We start from the raw sequence: 23862 nt of genomic DNA on the forward strand, positions 1-23862 counted from the left end.
AGTTACTTTTTTTTACTCATTTCTGGCTGTGCAAGCGTCTAACTGAAGCTGTTGCTAAGCTACAGAGATGCTTGCAAGCTGTCCAAAGATGTGCGGGTTAGGTTGATTGGCTATGATAAATTGACCCTTAGTGTTAGGGGGATTAAATACGTGGGGTTGCGGGGATGGGGTGGGATATGTGTTGGTGTGGGGGTTGCGGGGATCGGGTGGGATGTGTGTCGGTGCAGGCTCGATGGGCCGAAATGGCCTCTATCTGCACTGTGGGGTTTCTGTGATTGTTTTAAAGCTGTTGCTAAGCAACAGGGTTTGATGCTAGATACGGAGCTCAGAAGCTCCGTATGTTTTAACTATAGCGCTCGATTCTCCGGCATTGTTGATAGACCGGCACCAGCTCGGTCCCGTCCGTGCCGGATACCAGAAAGTTTCCTGTAGTGCCTTTCCTGACTTTAGGGTATCCCAAACTGCTCCATAGTCAATTTCTAAAGTAATTTTAAAAAATGTAGTCATTGTTGTAATGTAGGGAAAGTAGCTGTTAATTACACACAGCAAGATCCCACAAACAAATGGGATAAATTACCAATTTTTTTTAAAGTGATATTGGATGTGGGATAAATATTGGCCAGGACACCAGGAGAATACCCCTACTCATCTTTTAATAGTGTCATGGGATCTTTTACATCCACCTGACCAAGTAGAGAGGGCCTTGATTATATGTATAATCCAATGCAGCACTTCCTCAGTACTGTCCAGAAGTGTCAGCCTAGATTATGTGCTCAAATCCTGCAGTGGGGCTTGATCCCACAATCTTCAAACTCAGCTGATAGTGTTACCACTGAGCTAAACCAGTACTTAGTCAAAAAATATTTTTATCAAAAACAGATTTTATTGATTTAAAAAAAAGATCTATCTTTGTGCAATTTCCTTTTTATATAAAAAAAAAATGTTAAAGGGGAAGGAAAGTCCAGACAGGAGTATTTTTTAATTCAAATTACTCCTCTTTGTAACAGAAATCACACATACCAGAAATTTATTTGATGCCTTAGTTTTAAAAAAAATACTCTCTCTGGACTTTCCTTCTGCTTTAAATAAAAACTGCTATGGCCATACAAACTAGAAAAGCACCAATTCCATTCACAATCTGTTACCGTGACTGATTTCAGCCAAGGCAGCAATATGGGGTGTTAAAATTTGCCTCAGCACCCCATAGTTAGGAAGGGGGAAATGAACCGGGCTCCCTCTCCGGGTTGCTATCCAGCAACCTCAGATGAAGACATGATTAGGCTCACCAAACTTCATTATCACAGCTCATGCATGAATAATGGATGCTTGGGCAAGGCACCAGAGGCCATGAATTGCATCCAAGCAAGGAACCAATGGCTTTGTGGGCTGGAGAGAGAAAATAAACCAATGAAAGTAAAACAGTGGGGGAAATATCCATTTTGTAAAATATTTTTAAGGGTTTTCCTTCTAGACAATTAATTTACACTAAATTACTAAATTAATTTTAAATTCAACAAAAGTTGAAGCTGTTAGCTATATCTGCAGTCTTTCACAGTCACAGTTCAGAGAGCTTGCTGCAAAGAAACCCAGTGACTGCAGATGGCCAACCTTACAAATCAGCAAAACAGAATTCAGAGTCCTGCTTAGCTATAAGGAATAGAAACCTGTTTGTAACTGATGCATGATCACAAAGATCTTTACATATTTGGCTGTGCATTAGCTTTGTTCCTGTATCCAGGCATAATTGCTCAGTTACTTCATTACTGAGGCAAAATATTAGTTCTCAATTAAGATCTGAGAATTAGACAAAAGTTTAAAAAAAAAAACAAATTTTATTTGCTGGCTGGGGAGTCTAGAACTAGAGGTCACAGTCTCAGAATAAGGGGTCAGCCGTACCCCAGAGAGCTGTGGATGCTCGGTTGTTGCGTATATTCAAGACAGAGATCAATAGATTTTTGGATGCTAAAGGAATCAATGGGGATGGGCGGGAAAGTGGAGTTGAGGTAGATCAGCCACGATCTTATTGAATGGCGGAGCAGGCTCAAAGGGCCGAATGGACTACTCCTGCTCCTATTTCTTATGTTCTTACGAACCATATTTGTTCTGACAGTTTAACTATTGTGTGATTGCTTTATTTTTGCCATCAATTCAGTATTCTTTCAATTGACTACCTCCAGCATTTTTAGTATTTGTTCTGAAAGAAACTGTGCAGAGCACTGATTTCCCTTCAGCAATGGCAGGTTCTTTATCAAGTGCTGTGGTATGGTTAAATGTGAATGAAATGGGATTAATATGTTCTTGCACAAAACCTGGCTATAACTTGACATGGCATGTTTGGCATTAGAAAGTTCTTAGAAAGTCTTTGTCTATAATATTCATGTTCAGTACTGCTAAGTTTTTAAAACTCAGAACAATGCTAGATATTTTTGCCATCAATTCAGTATTCATTCAATTGACTACCAGCATTTTCAATATTTTGTTATTTTAGATAAAAATTCAAAATTGAAGAACTACATGATGCATTGCATTAATATAAAAACACAGCAACTATTAGAAAATTGTTGGAGAACATATTATGTAGGTTATATTTATATATTGATCAAATATTACAGTAGTATTAAATGATGCATTCACATATCAAAGATATGTGGCCACCTCTTCCTAAAGTTATTGTCCAAGTGCAGTTTAGTTTTATTGTTTTAAAGTGCAGAATTCTGACATCTGCTTTATATCAGTGCAACAGGACTTCGAAAATCAGCATGTGTTGAGTGAAAGGAAGACCAAATGGTTTGTGAAGGCTGCCATTACTGAGAGTTAGGATTCAGCAGCAGTTTGTCGTAAACAGGCAGCCCAGCTTTGTCCGCCAGGTGACTATTTAAAAGAGGGTTTGCTCCATGTTGTAGGATAGATTATTATGTAGCTTATTGAAACAAATTTAGTTCTTGCTTTGTCTGGGAACTAAGTGGTAAAAACTATTTGTAACTTTAGAAGATTTGAAATAATTACTGAACAATGCAGTTGGAAATAGATGTATGAGGAAGAGTAGGTTTATCACTAAATGCTTTTGGGGGGGGGGGGGGGAATTCGTTGGCCACCATTTTAGTGCCTGGCGAAAAATAGCGCTGGCGATCACTAAATTCAGTTTTAGCGCCCCAACAGGGAGGTGGAGCGCTAATTCAAACGCTCCACTTCCTTAGAGCACAACCCCGAATATCGGGGCAGTGCTTTCTGCAGCGCTACACACTGGGCCACATAGCGCTGCCGCATGGAAGTGCTCCTCCCCTCATTAAAGGAAAGGGCCCAAGCCCACAATTCTGCGGGGCTCTACCTGGACCACCGGGGAGCGGGGTGCCTGGCTGCCAGATGGACCCTGTGTTGAAAGACGCAACGGGCCGCGACAAGTAAGTCAACTGATTTCTCCCCCCCACCCGCCACCTCCCCTTTACTTACCACCCTGCGAGACTCCTGCCGCTCCGTTCCTGCCCCCTGAATTGGTTGCTGTCATTGCCAAGCGCAGATTCAGGGGGCGCGGATCAATTTTGCAGGCAGGGTGAAAACGGGGCGCTGCGCACGGTGATGATATCATCGCCAGCGGAGCGGGGCGCTACCGGTTACCACCGGCGTTAAACTCCCGCTGAATTTAGTGGGAGTTGTTAGCGGCGCTGCGCCTGGGCAAAATGTAGTTTGCGCCCTCCCCCCGGAGTTGCAAATGCACCAAATTTTTAGCTGTTTGTCGATTTAAATTCTGTGAATATCCAGTGACTGAACTGATTTGATAATTTATAAGCAATGATCTTAAGTGAGCTATGGTCAGTGGTAGGAGTAGTATATAAATCATAAAATGCATTTGCTGTTTTTCATTTCCCCCCCCCCCCCCCCCCCCCCCCCCAAACAATACATTCTGGATAGGGTGAGAAACTTGCTTTTTTTTAAAAAAACTCTGCACCGCTCTGTTTTCCCTTCAGCAATGGCGGGTTCTTTATCAAGTACTGTAGACTGTTCGAACGTGAATCAAAGGGGATTAATATGTTCTTGTGTAGAATCTGGCGACATGCACTGCACACTGTCACTGGCCTGCCACTGCAGTTTATATTGGGCATTTACTGTAAATTTTACACACAGTTAGGGTAAATGTAAATTTCCAACTATCTGTTTTAATATTTTAATGTATCCTCGTTCTTCATGAAGGTCTTTCCAAAAAAAAAAAAAAAAAAAAATTCCTGAATACGTAATCCAGCCTCCTTTCACCCTGTTTTCTGGTTACTTGCAATGATGGATCTAGCAGGTTCACTGCATCATGTACTGGTGATCAGGCTGCAGATGAGCAGAAACTCTGCTGTAATCTAATCAGCTCACTCACTGCAAAATGGCCACCCTAATAGGAAGCATGAGTACTACTTTTAGTTGACATTTCTTGTAATTGTGTGCTTGGTAGAATTGCTAATGTTGTAATTCTGCCAATGCCAAATTAATGTTTACAGCTTTTAAATTGAATAAGGCTTTCACTGTTAAGTGAAAGTCATATTCTTTATTTTGAATAAAAAATTGGAACAGAATTTGCTTGAAGTACCACCATACTTGTTAAGCCTTCTTTGATAACGTTTTACATTGCAATTGTAGGTTGATCTCCTTTCAAGAGTTTCTGGCATTTGAATCTGTTCTCTGTGCTCCTGATGCCATGTTTATGGTGGCTTTTCAGCTGTTTGACAAGAATGGCAATGGAGAGGTGACATTTGGTAAGCACTGTATGATGTAGTAGAAACCGAATACTAAATTCAATTACTGTAAATTACAAATGGAATTTTTTCCAATGTAACTTTTCACTTGTAGGCAGGCTATCGCCAGTGCTTTGGAATCTTTGTAATTGCAACTGTTACAGCTAATCACTTGGATATTCATGTAGTAGGTAGTGCAAAATGTGTGAATAATTAAACTCAATGTAATGAAACTAAAAGCTCCAATACCTTGTATTTGGAGAATTTCTTGAAGTAAAGGGTCAATGTTCGTAAAAGAAGCACCAACTTGTGTAGATGTTTCAGAACTCGCTATAGTTATAAGTCTGACCTTAACCCAAACCCTTCCTACTTACCAAGGTCCTCTTTACTCTATCAAACATTAAGGCCTAGAAATTCGGTGACTCCCCATTTGGGGCGGCAAGCTCGCCTGGGCGCCAGAATTACCGCTCCGGACGGAGCCACTTGCGCCAGCCCGATATTCAGTTTCAGCGCCCCAAACGGAAGCGGGGCGCTGCTCGAGGTGCCCCGCATCCCTCTTGGGGCGCTGCAACTGAATATCGCAGCGCAACGTGCCGCAGCGCCACACGCTGCGGCATGGCGTGCTGCGGTACTGCAGGCCTTCCTCCCCTTCTTAAAGGGGAGGGGCCTGCACCAGCGCGATCAGAGATCGCGAGTGCCGGCATAAGAGCCCAGCACCGAGGAGAAGTGCTGGGCTCTTGGGACACAGCCGGCACTGCTGGGAGGGGGGTTCAGGAGGCCGGGGACGGCGGCGCGAGGAGGTGCTGGCAGGCAGCCAGCAAAAAAAAATGGCCGCCCCGCACTGCCCCTTTAATTAGCGCCACTACCGCCGCAGGTAGGCCCCCCTGAACCGGTCGCAAATTGCGACCAGCGTTACAGCGGGGGGCGCGACCAAATATCGCGATCGGGGCTGTAGCGGGGCGCTGCGCACACCGATGACGTCATCGGTGGCGGCGCAGCGCTACAGGCTAACGCCGCCATTAGCGCCCCGCTAAACTTCGCGGGAGGCGTGGCCAGTGGCGCTAAACCCACTAAGTGCACTCTTTGGGCGCTAACTGGTGGCGCAGCCCACCGAATTTCTAGGCCTAACTATCTTTGTTGAATGCAGTCGCAGGCTGATATTTGCAATTAATATACATGGAGACTTGTGTTATCTGCAACAGTGGTAAGCAGTGGAATATCCTGTTTGGTTCCATGATTGAAGACCTTCCTAATACAACTGCTGAAGCTGTGAGTGAATTGTGTAGGTCTCCACTAATGGAATACACTGCCTATTTCACCATTTCATTCCCATTGGACATTCTGTTCTGAGAGTGTGGTGTTTGTTTTTAAGACTGTTTGTTTATTTTTCAGCACTAAGTCTGCTTTAATTAAGATTGTGGCTGGTAACACTTCTAGTCAATTGCAACTTTTTTGAAGGTGGGGCAAGGCAAGGTGGGAGTACATTGAGCAGAATAGTTCAACGGTGAAAAGTTTTTTGCTTTAAAAATGTTTGACAACAAAAAGGTGCGGGAGTAAATGAGTACAGTAAAATGAGCTGAACTGTTAATGCAAGACTTGGTTTGTTTTAAAATTGCTAGTTGAGCACTGTTGGAGAATGTAATGGATTCACTGAGGCTAAAGATGATCTGTGCAGCAAGTCTGTTGCTGTGCTGCTGTGGTGTTGCAGCATTCTGCAGCTGCTGGAAAAGGGTGTATGGGTTCAGTCAAAGCAAGATGAAAAGAACAGAAAATAGATACACTGATGACAAAGGACAGTATTTGCTGCTAGTTGAGTCAGTTGGCTGACCTGTCCTTTTTCAATTGGTAAACAAAAAGAGGGCTGCCTTCGCTAAGTTGTGAATATGTGCTTGTGCCAAATGGTGTATGTGTGACTTAGACTTTAGATGTTTTTTATTCGTTCATGGGATCTGGGCATCACTGGCAAAGCCAGCATTTATTGCCCATCCCTAATTGCCCTCGAAGGTGGTGGTGAGCCACCTTCTTGAACCGCTGCAGTCCGTGTGGTGAAGTGTTGTTAGGGAGGGAGTTCCAGGATTTTGATCCAGTGACGATGAAGGAACGGCGATATACTTCCAAGTCAGGATGGTGTGTCACTTGGAGGGGAACTTGGAGGTGATGGTGTTCCCATGCGCCTGCTGCCCTTGTCCTTCTAGGTGGAAGAGGTCGTGGGTTTGGGAGGTGCTGCCGAAGAAGCCTTGGCGAGTTGCTGCAGTGCATCTTGTAGATGGTACACACTGCAGACATGGTACGCTGGTTGTACAGGGAGTGAATGTTTAAGGTGGCGGATGGGGTGCCAATCAAGCGGGCTGCTTTGTCCTGGATGGTGTCGAGCTTCTTGAGTGTTGTTGGCGCTGCACTCATCCAGGCAAGTGGAGAGTATTCCATCACATGCCTTACTTGTGCCTTGTAGATGGTGGAAAGACTTTGTGGGGTCAGGAGGTGAGACACTCGCCGCAGAATACCTAGCTTCTGACCTGCTCTTGTTGCCACAGTATTTATGTGGCTGGTCTAGTTAAGTTTCTGCTCAATGGTGACCTCCCAGGATGTTGATGGTGGGGGATTCGGCGATGGTAATGCTGTTGAATGTAAAGGGACAGTGGTTAGACTCTCGCTTGCTGGAGATAGTTATTGCTTGGCACTTGTGTGGCACGAATGTTACCTGCCACTTAACAGCACAAACCTGAACGTCATCCAGGTCTTGCTGCATGTGGGCATGGACTGCTTCATTACCTGAGGAGCTGCGAATGGCACTGAACACACTGCAGTCATCAGCGAACATCCCCATTTTTGACCTTATGTTGGAGGGAAGGTTATTGATGAAGCAGCTGAAGATGGTTTGGCTGAAGACACTGCCCTGAGGAACTCCTGCAGCGATGTCCTGGGGCTGTGATGATTGACCACCAACCACCACAACCATCTTCCTTTGTGCTAGGTATGACACCAGCCAGTGGAGAATTTCCCCCCCCGATTCCCATTGATTTCAGTTTTACTAGGACTCGTTGATGCCAGACTCGGTCAACTGCTGCCTTGATGTCAAGGGCAGTCACTCTCACCTCACCTCTGGAATTCAGCTCCTTTGTCCATGTTTGGACCAAGGCTGTAATGAGATCTAGAGCCGAGTGGTCCTGGCGGAACTCAAACTGGGCATCAGTGAGCAGCTTATTAGTGAGTAAGTGCTGCTTGATAGCACTGTCGACTGATGGGGTGGTAATTGGCCGGATTGGATTTGTCCTGCTTTATGTGGACAGGACATACCAGGGCAGTTTTCCACATTGTCTGATAGATGCCAGTGTTGTAGCTGTACTGGAACAGCTTGGCTAGAGGCGTGGCTAGTTCTGGAGCACAAATCTTCAGCACGACAGCTGGGATGTTGTAGGGGCGCATAGCCTTTGCTGTATCCAGTGCTCTCAGCCGTTTCTTGATATCACGTGGAATGAATCGAATTGGCTAAAGACTGGCTTCTGTGATTATGGGGACCTCAGGAGGATCATCCACTTGGCACTTCTGGCTGAAGATGGTTGCAAACACTTCAGCTTTGTCTTTTGCACTCACGTGCTGGGCTCCACCATCATTGAGGATGAGGATACTCATGGAGCCTCCTTCTCCAGTTAGTTGTTAAATGGTCCACCACCATTCACGACTGGATGTGGCAGGACTGCAGAGCTTTGATCTGATCCGTGGATTGTGGGATCGCTTAGCCCTGTCTATAGCATACTATTGCTTTTTAGCATGCAGGTAGTCCTGTGTTGCAGCTTCACCAGGTTGGCACCTCATTTTTAGGTACGCCTGGTGCTGCTCCTGGCATGCTCTTCTACACTCCTTATTGAAGTGTGATACTTTGAATTGTGACCAGAAGTGGTAGATGCAAAAGTTTTAAAATATTACTTTGATCTCCTGTTGAATTGTGTATTTTGTTATTAGTTCCTGGAAAATATTCAAATACTTTTTTCCTTCGATAAATAAATATATATTTTCCACACTATCTCTGTCTTCCTGGAATGGTAAACAGACTGCTATTTTAATTATTTATTTTTACTTTGAAACCACAGTTAGCATTGGGGTAGTGTTCAAGATTAGCTGCATTGTAGAATTGGAATTTTTATAGCACTAGAAGTGGAATTTGACTTTCTGGGTGATTCCTGGATCTGGCAGCAGTGGGTGGGGGTTGCCCCTGATTTTTTATGGTTGGGGGTGGGGGGAGTTATGGAATCTGAGAGAATCGAGGTGGGGAAGGTACTGTTATCTCGGCACTGGGTAGGACGGTTGCAGGACTGTGAAGGGTGTCGGTTTAGGAGCGTAGAGGTTCTGTCAAACTTGGGTTGTGGGGGCATGGTAGCACTGGGGTGTAACTGTCTGGTAGGAAGAGGGGAGCTCCCAGGTTACTGTGGCAGATGGGAGGCTCCTAGGGTTTAGGAGCATTAGAGATTACTAGGGAGGTGACAGCAGGGCGAGGAGGTGACAATGTCTGAAGCATTAGTGGGGGGATTTTGTTGTGCCACCTATCAATTCAGTTCATGAAAAGCGACGAGTTAAGTTAGTAACTATAGGTTTTTATTGGCTAAATAACAGAGCCCACCCTCGTGGGTGATCGGATCCAACAAGGAGGAATACCAGTCAGTCGACCACCTTTATACCTGGGCAAGCAGGCGGAGCCATGGGCGGAGTCAGCTGTGGTCAGCCCAGGTATAACAGCGTGGCAAGAGGTGACCTTGTGTAGTGATACACTATGGTTATCACTGTTTACACTGTTGTAACGATATAAACAGTGATAACCATAGTGTAACGATAGTGAACGATAAAAGTGGTTTACCACATTCACCCCTTGTTTAAATTTGAGTCCGGCAGGGTGAAGTGTACTACCAGTTCGGGTATGTCAGTCTGTCCGGAGGCCTCGTAAGCCTTTCTGATCGGCGCAGCAGCGGCGGCGGTGGTGCAGTATCCGATGTTAATGCTGGTGTCTGCGTGGTCGGCGAAGGCTCGTGGGGTTCCGGCATGCCGTCTACCTGGGCTGGATTTGGGGGGGTGGTGGGGGGTAATGGTGGTGTCTCAGGGGTGCCCGAGGGTGCGAGGTCTCGTAAGGAGACTGTGTCCTCCCGCCCGTCTGGGTATGCCACATAGGCGTACTGGGGGTTGGCGTGCAGGAGGTCCACCCTCTCGACCAGGGGGTCCGTTTTATGGGCCCTCACGTGCTTTCGCAGCAAGACGGGCCCCGGTAGAAGTCAGCCATGTTGGTAGCGAGGTTCCCGTAGTCGGAAAACAAACATTCGTTCATGGGGGGGTGGCGTTAATGGCAGTGCAAAGCAGTGACCGGATGGAATGCAGCGCTGCCGGGAGGACTTCCTGCCAGCGAGAGGTTGGGAGGCCCTTAGACTTTAAGGCTAAGAGAACGGCCTTCCAGACAGTCGCGTTCTCTCTTTCCACCTGGCCGTTCCCTCGGGGGTTGTAGCTGGTGGTCCTGCTTGCAGCAATACCTCTCGCTAGCAGGAACTGGCGAAGTTCCTCGCTCATGAAGGATGAGCCCCGGTCGCTATGTATATAGTTCGGGAACCCGAACAAGGCGAAGAGGTCGTTCAGGCATTTGATGACCGTGGTACTGGTCATGTCTGGGCAGGGGAAGGCAAAGGGGAAACGGGAGTACTCATCAATAATGTTGAGGAAGTACACATTACGGTCAGAGGACGGGAGGGGCCCCTTAAAATCGATGCTCAAGCGCTCGAAGGGGCGGGTGGCCTTGATCAGGCTTGCTCTGTCCGGCCTAAAGAAATGCGGTTTGCATTCGGCACAGGTTTGGCAGTTCCTGGTCATGGTCCTGACCTCCTCGATGGAGTAGGGCAGGTTGCGGGCCTGAATGAAGTGGTAAAGTCTGGTGACCCCGGGGTGGCAGAGGTCGTTGTGGAGGGTCTGCAGTCTATCAACTTGCGCGTTGGCGCATGTACTTCGTGAGAGAGCATCTGGGGGTTCGTTCAGTTTACCAGATATCATAATCGTAGGTGGAGAGCGCGATTCTCCACCTCAAGATCTTGTCGTTCTTGATTTTGCCCCTCAGCTTGTTATTAAACATAAAAGCGACCGAGCGCTGGCCGGTGAGGAGGGTAAATCGTTTGCCTGCCAGGTAATGCCTCCAGCGTCGTACTGCCTCCACGATCGCCTGGGCCTCCTTCTCGACCGAAGAGTGTCGGATCTCAGGGCCCTGGAGGGTCCTTGAGAAGAAGGCCACAGGTCTCCCCGCCTGGTTAAGGGTTGCAGCAAGGGCGAAGTCGGATGCATCGCTCTCCACTTGGAAAGGGATAGACTCATCCACCGCGTGCATTGTGGCCTTAGCAATGTCTCCCTGGATGAGGGAGAAGGCTGCGCATGCTTCTGCCGTCAGGGGGAAGGAGGTGGACTTCATGAGGGGTCTGGCTTTGTCCGCATAATTGGGCACCCATTGGGCATAGTAGGCGAAGAGCCCCAGGGTTCTCTTCAGCGCCTTTGGACAGTGGGGGAGGGGAAGCTCCATGAGGGGGCGCATTCTTTCGGGGTCGGGGCCGATGACTCCGTTCTCTACTACGCAGCCGAGGATGGCAAGGCGCGAGGTGTTAAACACACATTTCTCCTTATTGTAGGTGAGGTTCAGCCGTTGGGCCGTACGGAGGAATCTCTCCAGATTAACATCATGGTCCTGCTGGTCGCGGCCGCAGATGGTGACGTTATTATCTAGATAAGGGAACGTGGCATGCAGCCCGTTCTGGTCAACCATCCGGTCCATCTCCCTTTGGAAGACCGAAACCCCGTTGGTGACGCCGAAGGGAACCCTAAGGAAGTGGTAGAGGCGGCCATTCGCCTCGAAGGCGGTATACTGGCGGTCCTCAGGGCGGATAGGGAGTTGGTGATAGGCCGACTTGAGGTCGATGGTAGAGAATACCTGGTACTGTGCAATCTGATTGACCATATCAGATATGCGGGGAAGGGGGTATGCGTCCAGCTGGGTGTACCGGTTTATGGTTTGGCTGTAGTCGATGACCAGGCGGTGTTTATCGCCGGTCTTGACGACTACGACCTGGGCACGCCAGGGGCTGTTGCTTCCCTCGATGATGCCCTCCTTCAGGAGTCGCTGCACCTCGGAGCTAATAAAAGCTCTGTCCCCGGCGCTGTACCGCCTGCTCTTGGTAGCGACGGGTTTACAGTCGCGGGTGAGGTTAGCGAACAGGGAGGGGGGCGGGACCTTGAGGGTGGATAGGCCGCAGGTGGTACGCGGTGGGTGGTTTAAAAGCTGCTGGTTGTAGACTGTGAGTGGGGGGCGGGGTCCACCGTATGCCAAAGTGACACTTTGAAGGTGGGATTGGAAATCCAGCCCTAGTAGGACGGCAGCGCAGAGCTGGGGCAGGACGAGAAGTTTAAAATTGTTATACTCCGTGCCCCTAACCGACAGGGTCACAACACAGTAGCCGCTGATGTCTGTAGAATGGGACCTCGACGCCATCGAGATCCGGTTGCGCGTTGGCCGGACAGTGAGGGAGTAGTGGCTCACCGTGTCTGGATGGATGAAACTCTCCGTGCTTCCGCTGTCGAACAGGCAGGTCGTGGCGTGGCCGTTTACTTTGATGTCCATCATGGACTTGGACAGGTGATGCGGGCGAGCTTGGTCAAGTGTGACGGAGGCTAGTGTATGGCTGAGCGAGCTGCTGTAGTCTGCGGGTGAGGCGGTGGTCAGGTCTGGAGACAAGGTGGCGGTCGAGTGTGGTGAACAAAATGGCGGTGCCCACGACGTTGAATAAAATGGCGGAGAAGATGGCCGTCCCCACAACTCACATGAGGCACTGCCGGCGTCGGTGGCCTTGATCAAAGATGGCCGCCCCATGACTCTCACGAGGGGATACTGGCATCTGTGGCCGTGATGAAAGATGGCCGCCCCCACAACTCGCATGAGGCACTGCTGGCGTCTGTGGCTTTCCCCCTGCAGGCCTTCGCGAAGTGGCCTTTCTTGTGGCAGTCGGAGCAGGTCGCGTTTCTTGCAGGGCAGCGCGCCCGCGGGTGTTTCGCCTGGCCACAGAAGAAGCAGCCGGCGGCCCGATCGCGGGGCTCCGATGTCGCAGCTGGTACCGGGGGTGGCGGTCCCGATCGGTTCCGGGACACCGACGCTGTGCTAGGTCCCAGAGGCGGCGGTGCGAGGGGTATTGCGGCCGGGGTCGGGCCCGAGTCCCAGGGTCGCGCAGCACAGTACCTGGAGTACGCCTCGAGGTCCCGATGGGCCACTTCCAAGGAGCGAGCGAGGATAGCAGCTGTTTTCAGGTCGAGGTCCTTTGATTCCAGCAGTCTTTGCCGTGAGTAGTCTGACCGAAGGCCTTTCACGAAGGCATCTCGGATGTTTCCATCTGTATGTTCTGCAGCTGTTACGGCTTTAAAGTCACAGTCCCTGCCGAGTATTTGCAGCGCCCGTAAGAAATCATCAACCGACTCTCCTGGCTGTTGCGAGCGGGATCTTAGGAGATGCCTGGCGTACATTGAGTTTACAGGGCTCCGATACTGTTCTTTTAGCAGGTTGAGGGCGTCCTCGTATGTGGCAATGTCCCGGATGAGTGCAAATACTTTAGGGCTCACCTGAGCGGTCAGAACTCTTAGTTTGGATGCTGGAGGCACGCCGGATTCTCCCAGGTAGGCTTCGAAGCAGCTCAGCCAGTGTTCGAAGTTGAGGGCTGAATTCGCAGCCTGTGGGTTTAGATCCAGGTACGGCGGCCGGAGGGCTCGTAGCCAGGCCGGCTGCTGGGGCTGTTGTAGATGGCCGTTTGGCTGGGGCTGTACGTCTGACTGGTCGTTTGGCTGCTCCGTTGTAGACATTTCAAAATTTAGCCAATAAAATTGGTATACCTATCAATTCAGTTCATGAAAAGCGACGAGTTAAGTTAGTAACTATAGGTTTTTATTGGCTAAATAACAGAGCCCACCCTCGTGGGTGATCGGATCCAACAAGGAGGAATACCAGTCAGTCGACCACCTTTATACCTGGGCAAGCAGGCGGAGCCATGGGCGGAGTCAGCTGTGGTCAGCCCAGGTATAACAGCGTGGCAAGAGGTGACCTTGTGTAGTGATACAACAGTGTAAACAGTGATAACCATAGTGTAACGATAGTGAACGATAAAAGTGGTTTACCACAGGAAGGTACTGTTATCTCGGCACTGGGTAGGACGGTTGCAGGACTGTGAAGGGTGTCGGTTTAGGAGCGTAGAGGTTCTGTCAAACTTGGGTTGTGGGGGCATGGTAGCACTGGGGTGTAACTGTCTGGTAGGAAGAGGGGAGCTCCCAGGTTACTGTGGCAGATGGGAGGCTCCTAGGGTTTAGGAGCATTAGAGATTACTAGGGAGGTGACAGCAGGGCGAGGAGGTGACAATGTCTGAAGCATTGGTGGGGGAATTTGTTGTGCCAGAACTGCCGAAGGTAGATCCCTGAGATTGTAGGTACAGGTGAGAGAGGGCTGTTCGTGGGTTGAGGAAGTCCAGGGACCATTTGGGTATGGAACAAGGTTCAGAAGCCAGCTAAACTTGGCATTTTATAAACCCTAGACCTGAATTTCAGAAATCCGATCCAGTTCCTATGTATGTGTATTAGAAAAAAGGACAAAAATTGCCCTTTTTAAATAGACTGAATGTTGCAAGCTCGTTGTTACTAGCCCCTAGGCCTGGAAGAAGTGCAGACCATTGCTGGAGAAGCTTCACGCAGGGGTTTTTAGCATATGACCAACTGTATGTGTTTAGTGATTTTTTTTCTGGAATTGTCTAACATTTTCATGTGTGTGTATGTTATAAATGTTATTTCAAAGTGTGTACACTTGAACGGAGTAAAGGAAATTGGCAGCTGAATACAGTGAAGAAAATATTTGTGATACTGGTTGGTTTTTGGTACTTGCTGGTTCATGAATGGTTGCTTTTTATACAAATTGAAGGGTTTAATTGCTTAGTTTACTGCTGGTTATTTGTTCATTGGGGCTTTTTATTTATTCTATTGGGGCTTTTTATTTATTCTTTGGTGTTGGCGCACTAGGATAATGTTGGTGGGAGCATTGAGGAAGGCATTGTTGGGTATAGGAATACTGGAAGGGAATCCCACAGTTGAAAACAGTGGGAAAGCACTGTAAAGAATTTAAAGTCAGTTCCCTGTTTGAGGTCAGGAATGTGGTGATGGAAGAATTTGTCAGGGTTGTGGTAATTTGGGCACGTAATTGGCTAAGGGATAGGAGGTAAAGAGTAGTGTTGAATGGATATTTTTGCCTGGAGAGAACCATTGCAGTGGGGTCCCCCAGGAGTCGGTATTCGGACAGTTGCTTATATATAAATGACCTGGACTTGGGTATGAGCAGTATAATTTTGAAATTCGCAGATGATAAAAAAAAACTTGGCAATGTAGTAAATAATGAGCAAGATAGTAGCAGTCTTCAGGAAGACATACAGACTGGTGAAATGGGCAGAAACATGGCAGATGCAATTTAATATGGTTACATATGAAGTGATGCACTTTGGGAGGAACAACATGGAGAAGCAGTATAATCTAGATGGTACTATTTTGAGGCGGATGCAAGAGCAGAGGGATCTGGGTGTGCATACTCACAAATCTTGGAAGGTGGAAGAACAAGGAAGTCATGCTAAACCTTTACAAATCATTGGTTAGCCCTCAGCTGGAGTATTGTGTACATTTCTGGGCACCATGCTTTAGGAAGAATGACGAGGCCTTGGAGAGGATACAGAGGAGGTTTACCAGGATGATACCAGTGATGAGGGAGTTCAGTTATGTGGAGAGATTGGAGAAGCTGGGATTGTTCTCCTTATAGCAAAAAAGGGTAAGGGGAGACCTAACAGAGGTATTCAAAATTATGAGTGGTTCTAATAGAGTGAATAGGGAGAGACTGTTTCCTCTGGCAAGTGGGTCGGTAACCAGAGGTCACAGATTTAAAATAATTGGCAATATAACTAGAGGGGAAATGAGGAGAATTCTTTTCACACAGAGGGTGGTTAAGATCTGGAATGCACTACCTGAAAGAGTGGTGGAAGCAGATTCCATAGGAACTTTCAAAAGGCAATTGGACATCTTCTTGAAGAAGACTAATTTGCAGGCTTATGGGGAGAAAGCTGGGGAATGGGACTAAACTGGATAGCGCTTTCAAAGTGTCGGTATAGCCACGATGGGCCGAATGCCGCCTCCTGTGCTGTAAGATTGTGTGGGGCAGTTGGAAAGGCATGGGTGGTCAGAGTCATAGTCATAGAGTTTTACAGCACAGAAAGAGGCCCTTTGGCCCATCGTGTCTGCGCCGCCCATCCATCCCTGTCCAGTCTAATCCCATTTTCCAGCATTTGGTCCATAGCCTTGTATGCAATGGCATTTCAAGTGCTCATCCAAATGCTTCTTGAATGTTGTGAGGGTTCCTGCCTCTACCACCCTTTCAGGCAGTGAGTTCCACATTCCAACCACCCTCTGGGTGAAGAAGTTCCTCCTCAAATCCCCTCTAAATCTCCTGCCCCTTACCCTGAATCTATGCCCCCTTGTTATTGACCCCCAAACTAAGGGGAAAAGTTCCTCTTTATCTACCCTATCTATGCCCCTCATCATTTTGTACACCTCAATCAGGTCCCCCCTCAGCCTTCTTTGCTCCAAGGAAAACAACCCCAGCCTGTCCAGCCTCTCTTCATAGCTGAGGCGCTCCATCCCAGGTAACATCCTGGTGAATCTTCTCTGCACCCTCTCCAAAGCAATCACATCCTTCCTATAGTGAGGCGACCAGAACTGCACACAGTACTCCAGCTGTGGCCTCACCAGTGTTTTGTACAGCTCCATCATAACCTCCCTGCTCTTATATTCTATGCCTCGGCTAATGAAGGCAAGTATCCCATATGCCTTTTTAACCACCTTATCTACCTGTTCCGCTGCCTTCAGGGATCTATGTACATGTACACCAAGGTCCCTCTGACCCTCTGTACTTCCTAGGGTCCTACCACTCATTGTGTATTCCCTTGCCTTATTTGTCCGTCCAAAATGCATCACCTCGCACTTTTCAGGGTTAAATTCCATTTGCCACTTTTCCGCCCATCTGACCAACCCGTTTATATCGTCCTGTAGCCTGAGGCTTTCCTCCTCGCAATTTACCACCCCAGCAATTTTCGTGTCATCTGCGAACTTACTGATCATACCTTTTACATTCTCATCCAAATCATTTATGTAGATCACAAACAACAAGGGACCCAGCACCGATCCCTGAGGTACCCCACTGGACACAGGCTTCCAGTCACAAAAGCAACCTTCGACCATCACCCTCTGCCTCCTGCCACTCAGCCAGTTTAGGATCCAACGCGCCAAGGCACCCTGGATCCCATGGGCTCTTACCTTCTTGACCAGTCTCCTATGCGGGACTTTGTCAAAAGCTTTACTGAAGTCCATGTAAACCACATCCACAGCATTTCCCTCATCCACCCCCCTAGTCACCCCCTCGAAAAATTCAATCAGATTTGTCAGACATGATTTACCCTTGACAAAGCCATGCTGACTATCCCCGATTAATCCTTGCCTCTCCAAGTGGAGACTAATTTTGTCCCTCAGAATTTTTTCCAATAATTTCCCTACCACAGATGTTAGGCTCACTGGCCTGTAATTCCCTGGTTTATCCCTGCTACCCTTCTTGAATAATGGTACTACGTTAGCTGTTCTCCAGTCCTCTGGTACATCCCCTGTGGCCAGAGAGGTTCTGAAAATTTGTGTCAGAGCCCCTGCAATCTCCTCCTTTGCCTCCCACAGCAGCCTGGGATACATCTCGTCCGGGCCTGGGGATTTATCCACTTTTTGGCCTGCTAAAACCGCTAGCACCTCCTCCCTCTCGATGCTAATATGTTCAAGTATGTCACAGTCCCCTTGCCCGATTTCTATGTCTGCACCGTCTTTCTCCATAGTGAACACGGATGCAAAAAATTCATTTAAAACCCCGCCTACATCATCTGGCTCTACACACAGATTGCCACTTTGGTCCCTAATGGGCCCTACCCTTTCCCTGGTTATCCTCTTGCCCTTAATATACTTATAAAACATCTTAGGATTTTCCTTTATTTTGCTCGCCAGTGTTATTTCATGGCCCCTCCTCGCCCTCCTAATTTCTTTTTTAAGTACGCCCCTGCACTTTTTATACTCCTCTAGGGCTTCTTCCGTCTTTAGTCTTTTGTAACTGCCAGTGAAAGGTGGTGAGAGGGAGGGAGGAGAGTGAAAAGGCACGAACATTGGGATGGGAATGTAAGTTTCCATTAATTTCCTACCCTCACTGAGGAGATTAAAAAAGGAAAGGACTTCCTCAGTATCCACTGGGGGTGGAAGGGAAGGAATAAAGGCTGTCTTGGAATGGTGGCTCAGGCAATGGATTAGGTCTGTACAGGTAGCAAGGGAGAGCCATCGGTCCAGAAGCATGATTTTAGAAGTTGAGGTGGATTGCACTGTTGAGAGCAATGCCTTGGAGATGGAGCTGGGTGGATTCATTGGGAGTTAAATACAATACAGTAAGTTTTTAAGTGGGACTCGCAGGCGTGATAGAAAAGTTTGCAAGAAGTAATTGTGACATACGGAGCAGGCTCGAGGGGCTGTATGGCCTATGCTCATTTTTCTTATGTATGCACTATTTATAATATATAGATAGATAACAGTTTTACAAGATATACATTATTTTGCTAGAAATAGTGTTCCATGCATAAAAGTCCAAATTTGCACTCCACTGTTTGTTACCAGTGGTCTGCCTGTAAATTGGGGGTCTGGGGATCAGTTTTTATATTTGTTGGAGCTTCAGTTCTTCACCTGCTATTATTGTCTGTTTAATTGTTAATCATGCTTGGCATTGGGATTTTTACAGTGCCTTTCCTTTGTGCTGTTGGTCTGCACTGTGCTAGGATTACAAAATTGGCTCTTGTATTTTTATACATTTTTGCAACTGTTAATAGCAGACATCACACCATTAACTTCCTACAGGAAACGTTTTTTTATCCGGCACGGACGGGACCGCCGTGGTGCCGGTTCATCAAAAATTCCGGATAACAACGCTATAGTAAAAGATAACGGAGAGCTGACAGCTCTGTATAAAGCAACAAACCCTGTTGCTTAGCAACAAGTGTAGAACAACGGCCACAAGTTCCAAGCATCTCTGTAGCTTGGCAACAGCTGCAGCCACACCCTTGCACAGCAACAGACGGAGGAAGGCAAATACAATATGAAGTAAAACCTACTCCTGAATTTTGCTAGTTAACCGAGATTTCCGGTTATTTAGGTGCCGGTAAATCTCAAGTTTCCTGTATTAAGATTATATGAAAAATGATACCACTGTTGAAGTAACAACCTGTGATTGCTTTCAGTATTTTGAAACTCTAGTACTTGTATAGTGTCTCAAAGCATTCATTTTGAAGTGTTGTCCTCCTTTTACCTTTTGTTCTTGTGCTAGTGCAATGCTAATTTTTATTTTTAGCTTCAGTTTGTTTTGAAAAAGTGCAGTTAAAGAATATTATTGAGTTAGTTTTCTAATCTAGTGGCAATAATGTAATGTGGCAAAAAATGTGCTGATTTGGGGGATTTTAACCATTCAATTATTCGTTTTAGCACTTGGCTTTTCTTTTTATAAATAGTCATTGGTGTGGTAAGGCCCTTGACAGATATGTCATCATCATTAAATATTGCCTAAACATATTGTAACTTTAAAAAAAAAAAGTAATACATGTGATTATTATTCAGTACCATTCTTAAATTTAGTTATATGTTTATCTTTCAAAAATTATTTTTAGAAAACGTCAAAGAGATCTTCAGCCAGACAATTGTTCATCATCATATCCCTTTCAACTGGGATTGTGAGTTTATTCGGCTGCACTTCGGCTTCGACAGGAAAAAGAATCTCTGCTATTCTGAATTTACACAGTTTTTGCAGGCAAGTTATAACCTCTACAATCCTCTTGTACTACAGCCAGGGAGCGAGTCATTTGATCGAATCCACATATTAAATGTATATCTGTAGCCAATCATCTCACTATCTTCACAGGACTAAATTGTCTTCTATCTGCTTGTCCTAATTGTATTACATAAATATATATATTTTTAAACATACAAGATAAGCAACAAAAAAGTTTGCAGTGATTTATCTTGTTTAATATGGTTGTCTATTGATGCACCTTTTGCTTGTGATGCGTAACGTAAGAAAACTACTAGGTACTTAGCCTAAGCGTTAAACAAAGCTTTAATCAACTGTTTTTCAACATGGAGATCTAGTTGTGTCCTTCACTAGTTCCTGTTAAAGAATGGCCTGAGCAAGCTGGGCCCATGCCCGAGTATTTATACTCTCCCTGGACAGTGCCACCAGTAGGCCACCCAGTATTACTTCATAAGTCATTTCCACATGAATGACAAGATTCATGTCAATGTGCATTTTATCATTTTTAATTTCTATTTTAAATGAGATATTTTCAAATTTTATTCCCCCCCTTTAAAAAGCAGAAAAATACAATGCTACTTTGATAGTGACTTGAAGTTTGTGTTTTAAACAGTTTTATGTGCTTCAGCAAAATAAAAAAAGTTGAATGTCATGTTACATAATTTAGGGCTTCGGCAGATATTACTCTCGCCTATGCCATTAAGGACCACTCCCACAAATAAGACCTTACTTCCTATCCACGATGTCCGATACTGTGGCATTGTTCAGGGGTTGAACAGAACAACCATGTTAGTGTAATTTTCTCACTTAAAAGAAAGAACATGCATTTATATAGCTTATTTGACAACATCAGGACATCCCAAAACATGTTTCTGCCCGTGAATTACTTTTGAAATATAGTCACTTTATGTAGGCAAACACAGCAGGCGTTTTGCACGCATCAGGGTCCCAAAAACAGCAGTAGCGACGTGGAATTTTTACATCTATCTGAACAATTAGTCAGTGCCTTGGTTTAACATCTCGTCCAGAAGACAGCATCTCCAACAGTATAGCACTCCCTCAGTACTGCATTGAAGCATTAGTCTAAATTATGTGCTCAAATCCTGAAGTGGGGCTTGAACCCATTATCTCGAGTCAGAGGTGAGAGTGCTACCATTGAGCCAAGCTAACAGTTGAATTGAAATGAGTCCCCTTATGTCCTCCTAGTCTTTGGATAGCAGAATAATAAGCATTATCAGACCATGTGACATAGTCTATAAATGATTAAAAGAACGTATTGGCCTGGAATTTGCGGTCGGAGGTGTACCTCTAGAGTACACCTCCGATCTGCTAAAAATATACTTACTTGCCTTCAGGCTCCCAGACTTTGGGTCCTGGGATCATGTGGGCCAGGTCGTCTAATCAGAAAGGAGGATTCCTAATATGCTTATGGAGATTCCATTATGAACAGAATCCCCAAATAATTTACACAACTGCAATAAAAATAAATGTTCTGATTTTCAAATTTAATTAAAAATCCCGTCACTAATGCATATACAATTAAAATTTAATTTTTAGTAAAATAATTTTAAAAATTTTAATCAGGGCTAACATTTGCATAAGCTAATTTTAAGGGCTGGCCTTTCATTCTGGAGGCGTGTAGGAGGCGGGACTGTAACTTTCGGGGTTGTAGTCCCGCCTCCATCGAGTTGTGGCCAACCCACGCGATTTTCATTTGATTGACCTTGTTGAGCCTGCCCAGCAGGCTCTGCAGGCCAATTAAGGGCCACCCGGCAACAGGTGACGTCACAGATTGACATTTCATTTGTCAAGAGCTTTTGACAGATGAAATATCAGCGTTTCACAGCTCTTTGAAGCTGTCAAACACTGACAATCTGTACTCCAAGTTAATTCCTTCCTCTCAGGCTGATTTAGAGATCTCTCCAGAACAGAAAGCTGAATGCTGCAACTTTTGACAGCTCGCGGCCATTCTGCTTTCTGTGCCGGTGAGATGAGGGACTCCCGAGACCTGAAGGAAGGAAGGCTGTAAAGGTAAGTAAAACTTCTTTAAACACTTTACACACACCAAACACACTTACCTCTGCACTCATGCACCCATCACTCACCTGAACACCGGACATCTCGAACCCTCCAAACCCGTCAGCCCGACGGCCCGCCTCGCTAACTTGGCGTGGTTTGGAGCCGTCGGGAATCCCACACTTCAGGAATAAAAATGAGGATTAGGCTAAAAACTGCCTGTTAACAGGCAGTTAATTGGCATTAATCCCCTTCCCGCCTCGGGGAAGCGGGTCCCAGCACAGGTCAGGTATCTGCCTCCTTTGAAACTGGCATGGAGGCGGGTTGGGGGCAGGATGGGTTTGTGCCTCCCGATTTCGAGATTTTAACCCCCCACACGCCTCCAATCCCGCCTCCACGGCCCAAAGAAAATCCTGCCCTAAGTGTTTGTGCATGATTTTTTATTAATTTTTAATTCAAGATTGATATTAACCCTTACGCTGGAGAAAACAGGCCCTACGTCTGCTTTTAACATGCGTAAGGGTTTTGTTGGCATTTGCTGGGCAGTAAGGCAAATGGGCCAACTCTGTGCCAGCGAAGTGATTTTTCAGTTGGTGCGGTAGATCTGTCAAGGCAAACCGTGTCAACGCAAGTTCTGGGTTTCCGCTTGCTTTTAGAAGGCTTACGGCGTATACCGTCGAAGCCACCGCAAAATCTGGGCCATTATTTTTTTGAAGTAGATATTTAATGCAACAGCATCTTTTGATTTAAAGAATGTTTGTTTTAATTTGCACTTCCTTGGATTCTAAAACAATGCACCACTATTTCTCCTAATATTACTGAATCTGGACCAACATCCAACCTTAACAAACTTGTAGCTAAGATTTAATCTAGCCCCATGAAGTTTTTCACATGTTCACCGTGATCTCAGTGAGCCCAGAAGAACTGATGAACTGGAAGAAAGTTGCCACAGTTGTACCAAAACTAGGTAGTTGCTAAGCTGTCCATCTTAGTGGACTTCAAAAGGCATCCATATCCATGCCCTCTTCCCTCAAAAACCTGCCTCAAGTCCTCTCAACCTCCTTTTTTTAACCTGAATATCAAACTGAGCTGAAGGAAGTTAGAAAGATGATTTATAAATACAGATAAAGGCATCACTTATGGTAGAATTCAAAGACGTCTGGTCTCCCAGAACCTGCTCCAGGCCAATAAGATGACCAGCTAACAATCTGAAAGGTTCAATACAGACTGATGATTATGCAGGATGTTGTCAGCACATGCTTCTGGTGAGGCATCAACTCTTAACTTTGCAATTAAAAAAATTAGTGTATTATCTTTCAGATAAGATGTTAAATTGTCTGCCCTCTCTGGTGGATGTAAAAGATCCCATGGCAATTATTTTGAAGAAGAGTGGGGGAGTTCTCCCCAGTGGCCTGGGCTAATATTTATCCCTCAACCAACATCACTAAAAACAGATTACCTGGCCATTTATCACAATGCTGTTTGTGAGACCTTGCTTTGTGGAAATTGCCACGTTTCCTACATTACAACAGTGACTATATTTCAAAAGTACTTAACTGGCTCAAGTGCTTTGGGGTGTCCTGAGGTTATGAAAGAATCATAGAATTGTTACAGTGCAGTAGGAGGCCATTCGGCCCGTCGAGCCCTGCAATTTTTTTTCCTTCAAGCACTTATCTAATTCCCTTTTGAAAGCCACGATTGAATCTGCCTTTTTTTATTCGTTTGTGGTGGGTGTCGCTGGCAGCATTTATTGCCCATCCCTAATTGCCCTTGAGAAGGTGCTTGTGAGCCGCCGCCTTGAACCGCTGCAGTCCGTGTGGTGAAGGTTGTTGGTCCCTTAGAGGATGAGACCGGGAAATTAATGGTGGGAAATATGGAGATGGCAAAAACACAATGAATATTTTATATCAGTCTTTACAGTAGAAGACACTAAGAATATCCCAACACTGGACAAACGGGGTTAAAGGGGGGGGGGGGGGGGGGGAGGAGCTAAACACGATCAAAATCACTAAGGAAGTGGTACTCGGTAAAATAATGGGACTCAAGGCGGATAAATCACCTGGACCTGATGGCTTACATCCTAGGGTCTTGAGGGAAGTGGCGGTAGGGATTGTGGATGCATTGGTAATAATTTTCCAAAACTCCCTGGACTCGGCAATGGTCCCGGCAGACTAGAAAACT

The 23862-nt window shown here is 46.3% G+C and overlaps 1 protein-coding gene across 6 annotated transcripts in view; it reads left to right on the top strand.

Moving 5' to 3' along the window:
- LOC147120371 (electrogenic aspartate/glutamate antiporter SLC25A12, mitochondrial-like) overlaps positions 1 to 23862 on the top strand; it is a 157506-nt gene that overhangs the window by 24243 nt on the left and 109401 nt on the right. For 4 of the 6 annotated variants that reach the window (XR_015078180.1, XM_085986201.1, XM_085986202.1 and 1 more), the window contains exons 4-5: positions 4621 to 4736; positions 19526 to 19665. Coding sequence is in view for 5 of the 6 variants with exons in the window: in XM_085986201.1 (XP_085842327.1) it covers positions 4621 to 4736; positions 19526 to 19665 (256 nt within the window). In the remaining variant the exon portion in view is untranslated. Of the gene's footprint in view, positions 1 to 2735; positions 2868 to 4620; positions 4737 to 19525; positions 19666 to 23862 lie in introns of all 6 variants that reach the window. The other 2 variants (XM_085986203.1, XM_085986204.1) reach the window with 2 other exon arrangements.

This window comes from Somniosus microcephalus, chromosome 4 (assembly GCF_052327205.1).
Source record: "Somniosus microcephalus isolate GS21.2 chromosome 4, FLI_Smic_1.0, whole genome shotgun sequence".
In the NCBI taxonomy this organism is placed as follows: domain Eukaryota; kingdom Metazoa; phylum Chordata; class Chondrichthyes; order Squaliformes; family Somniosidae; genus Somniosus; species Somniosus microcephalus.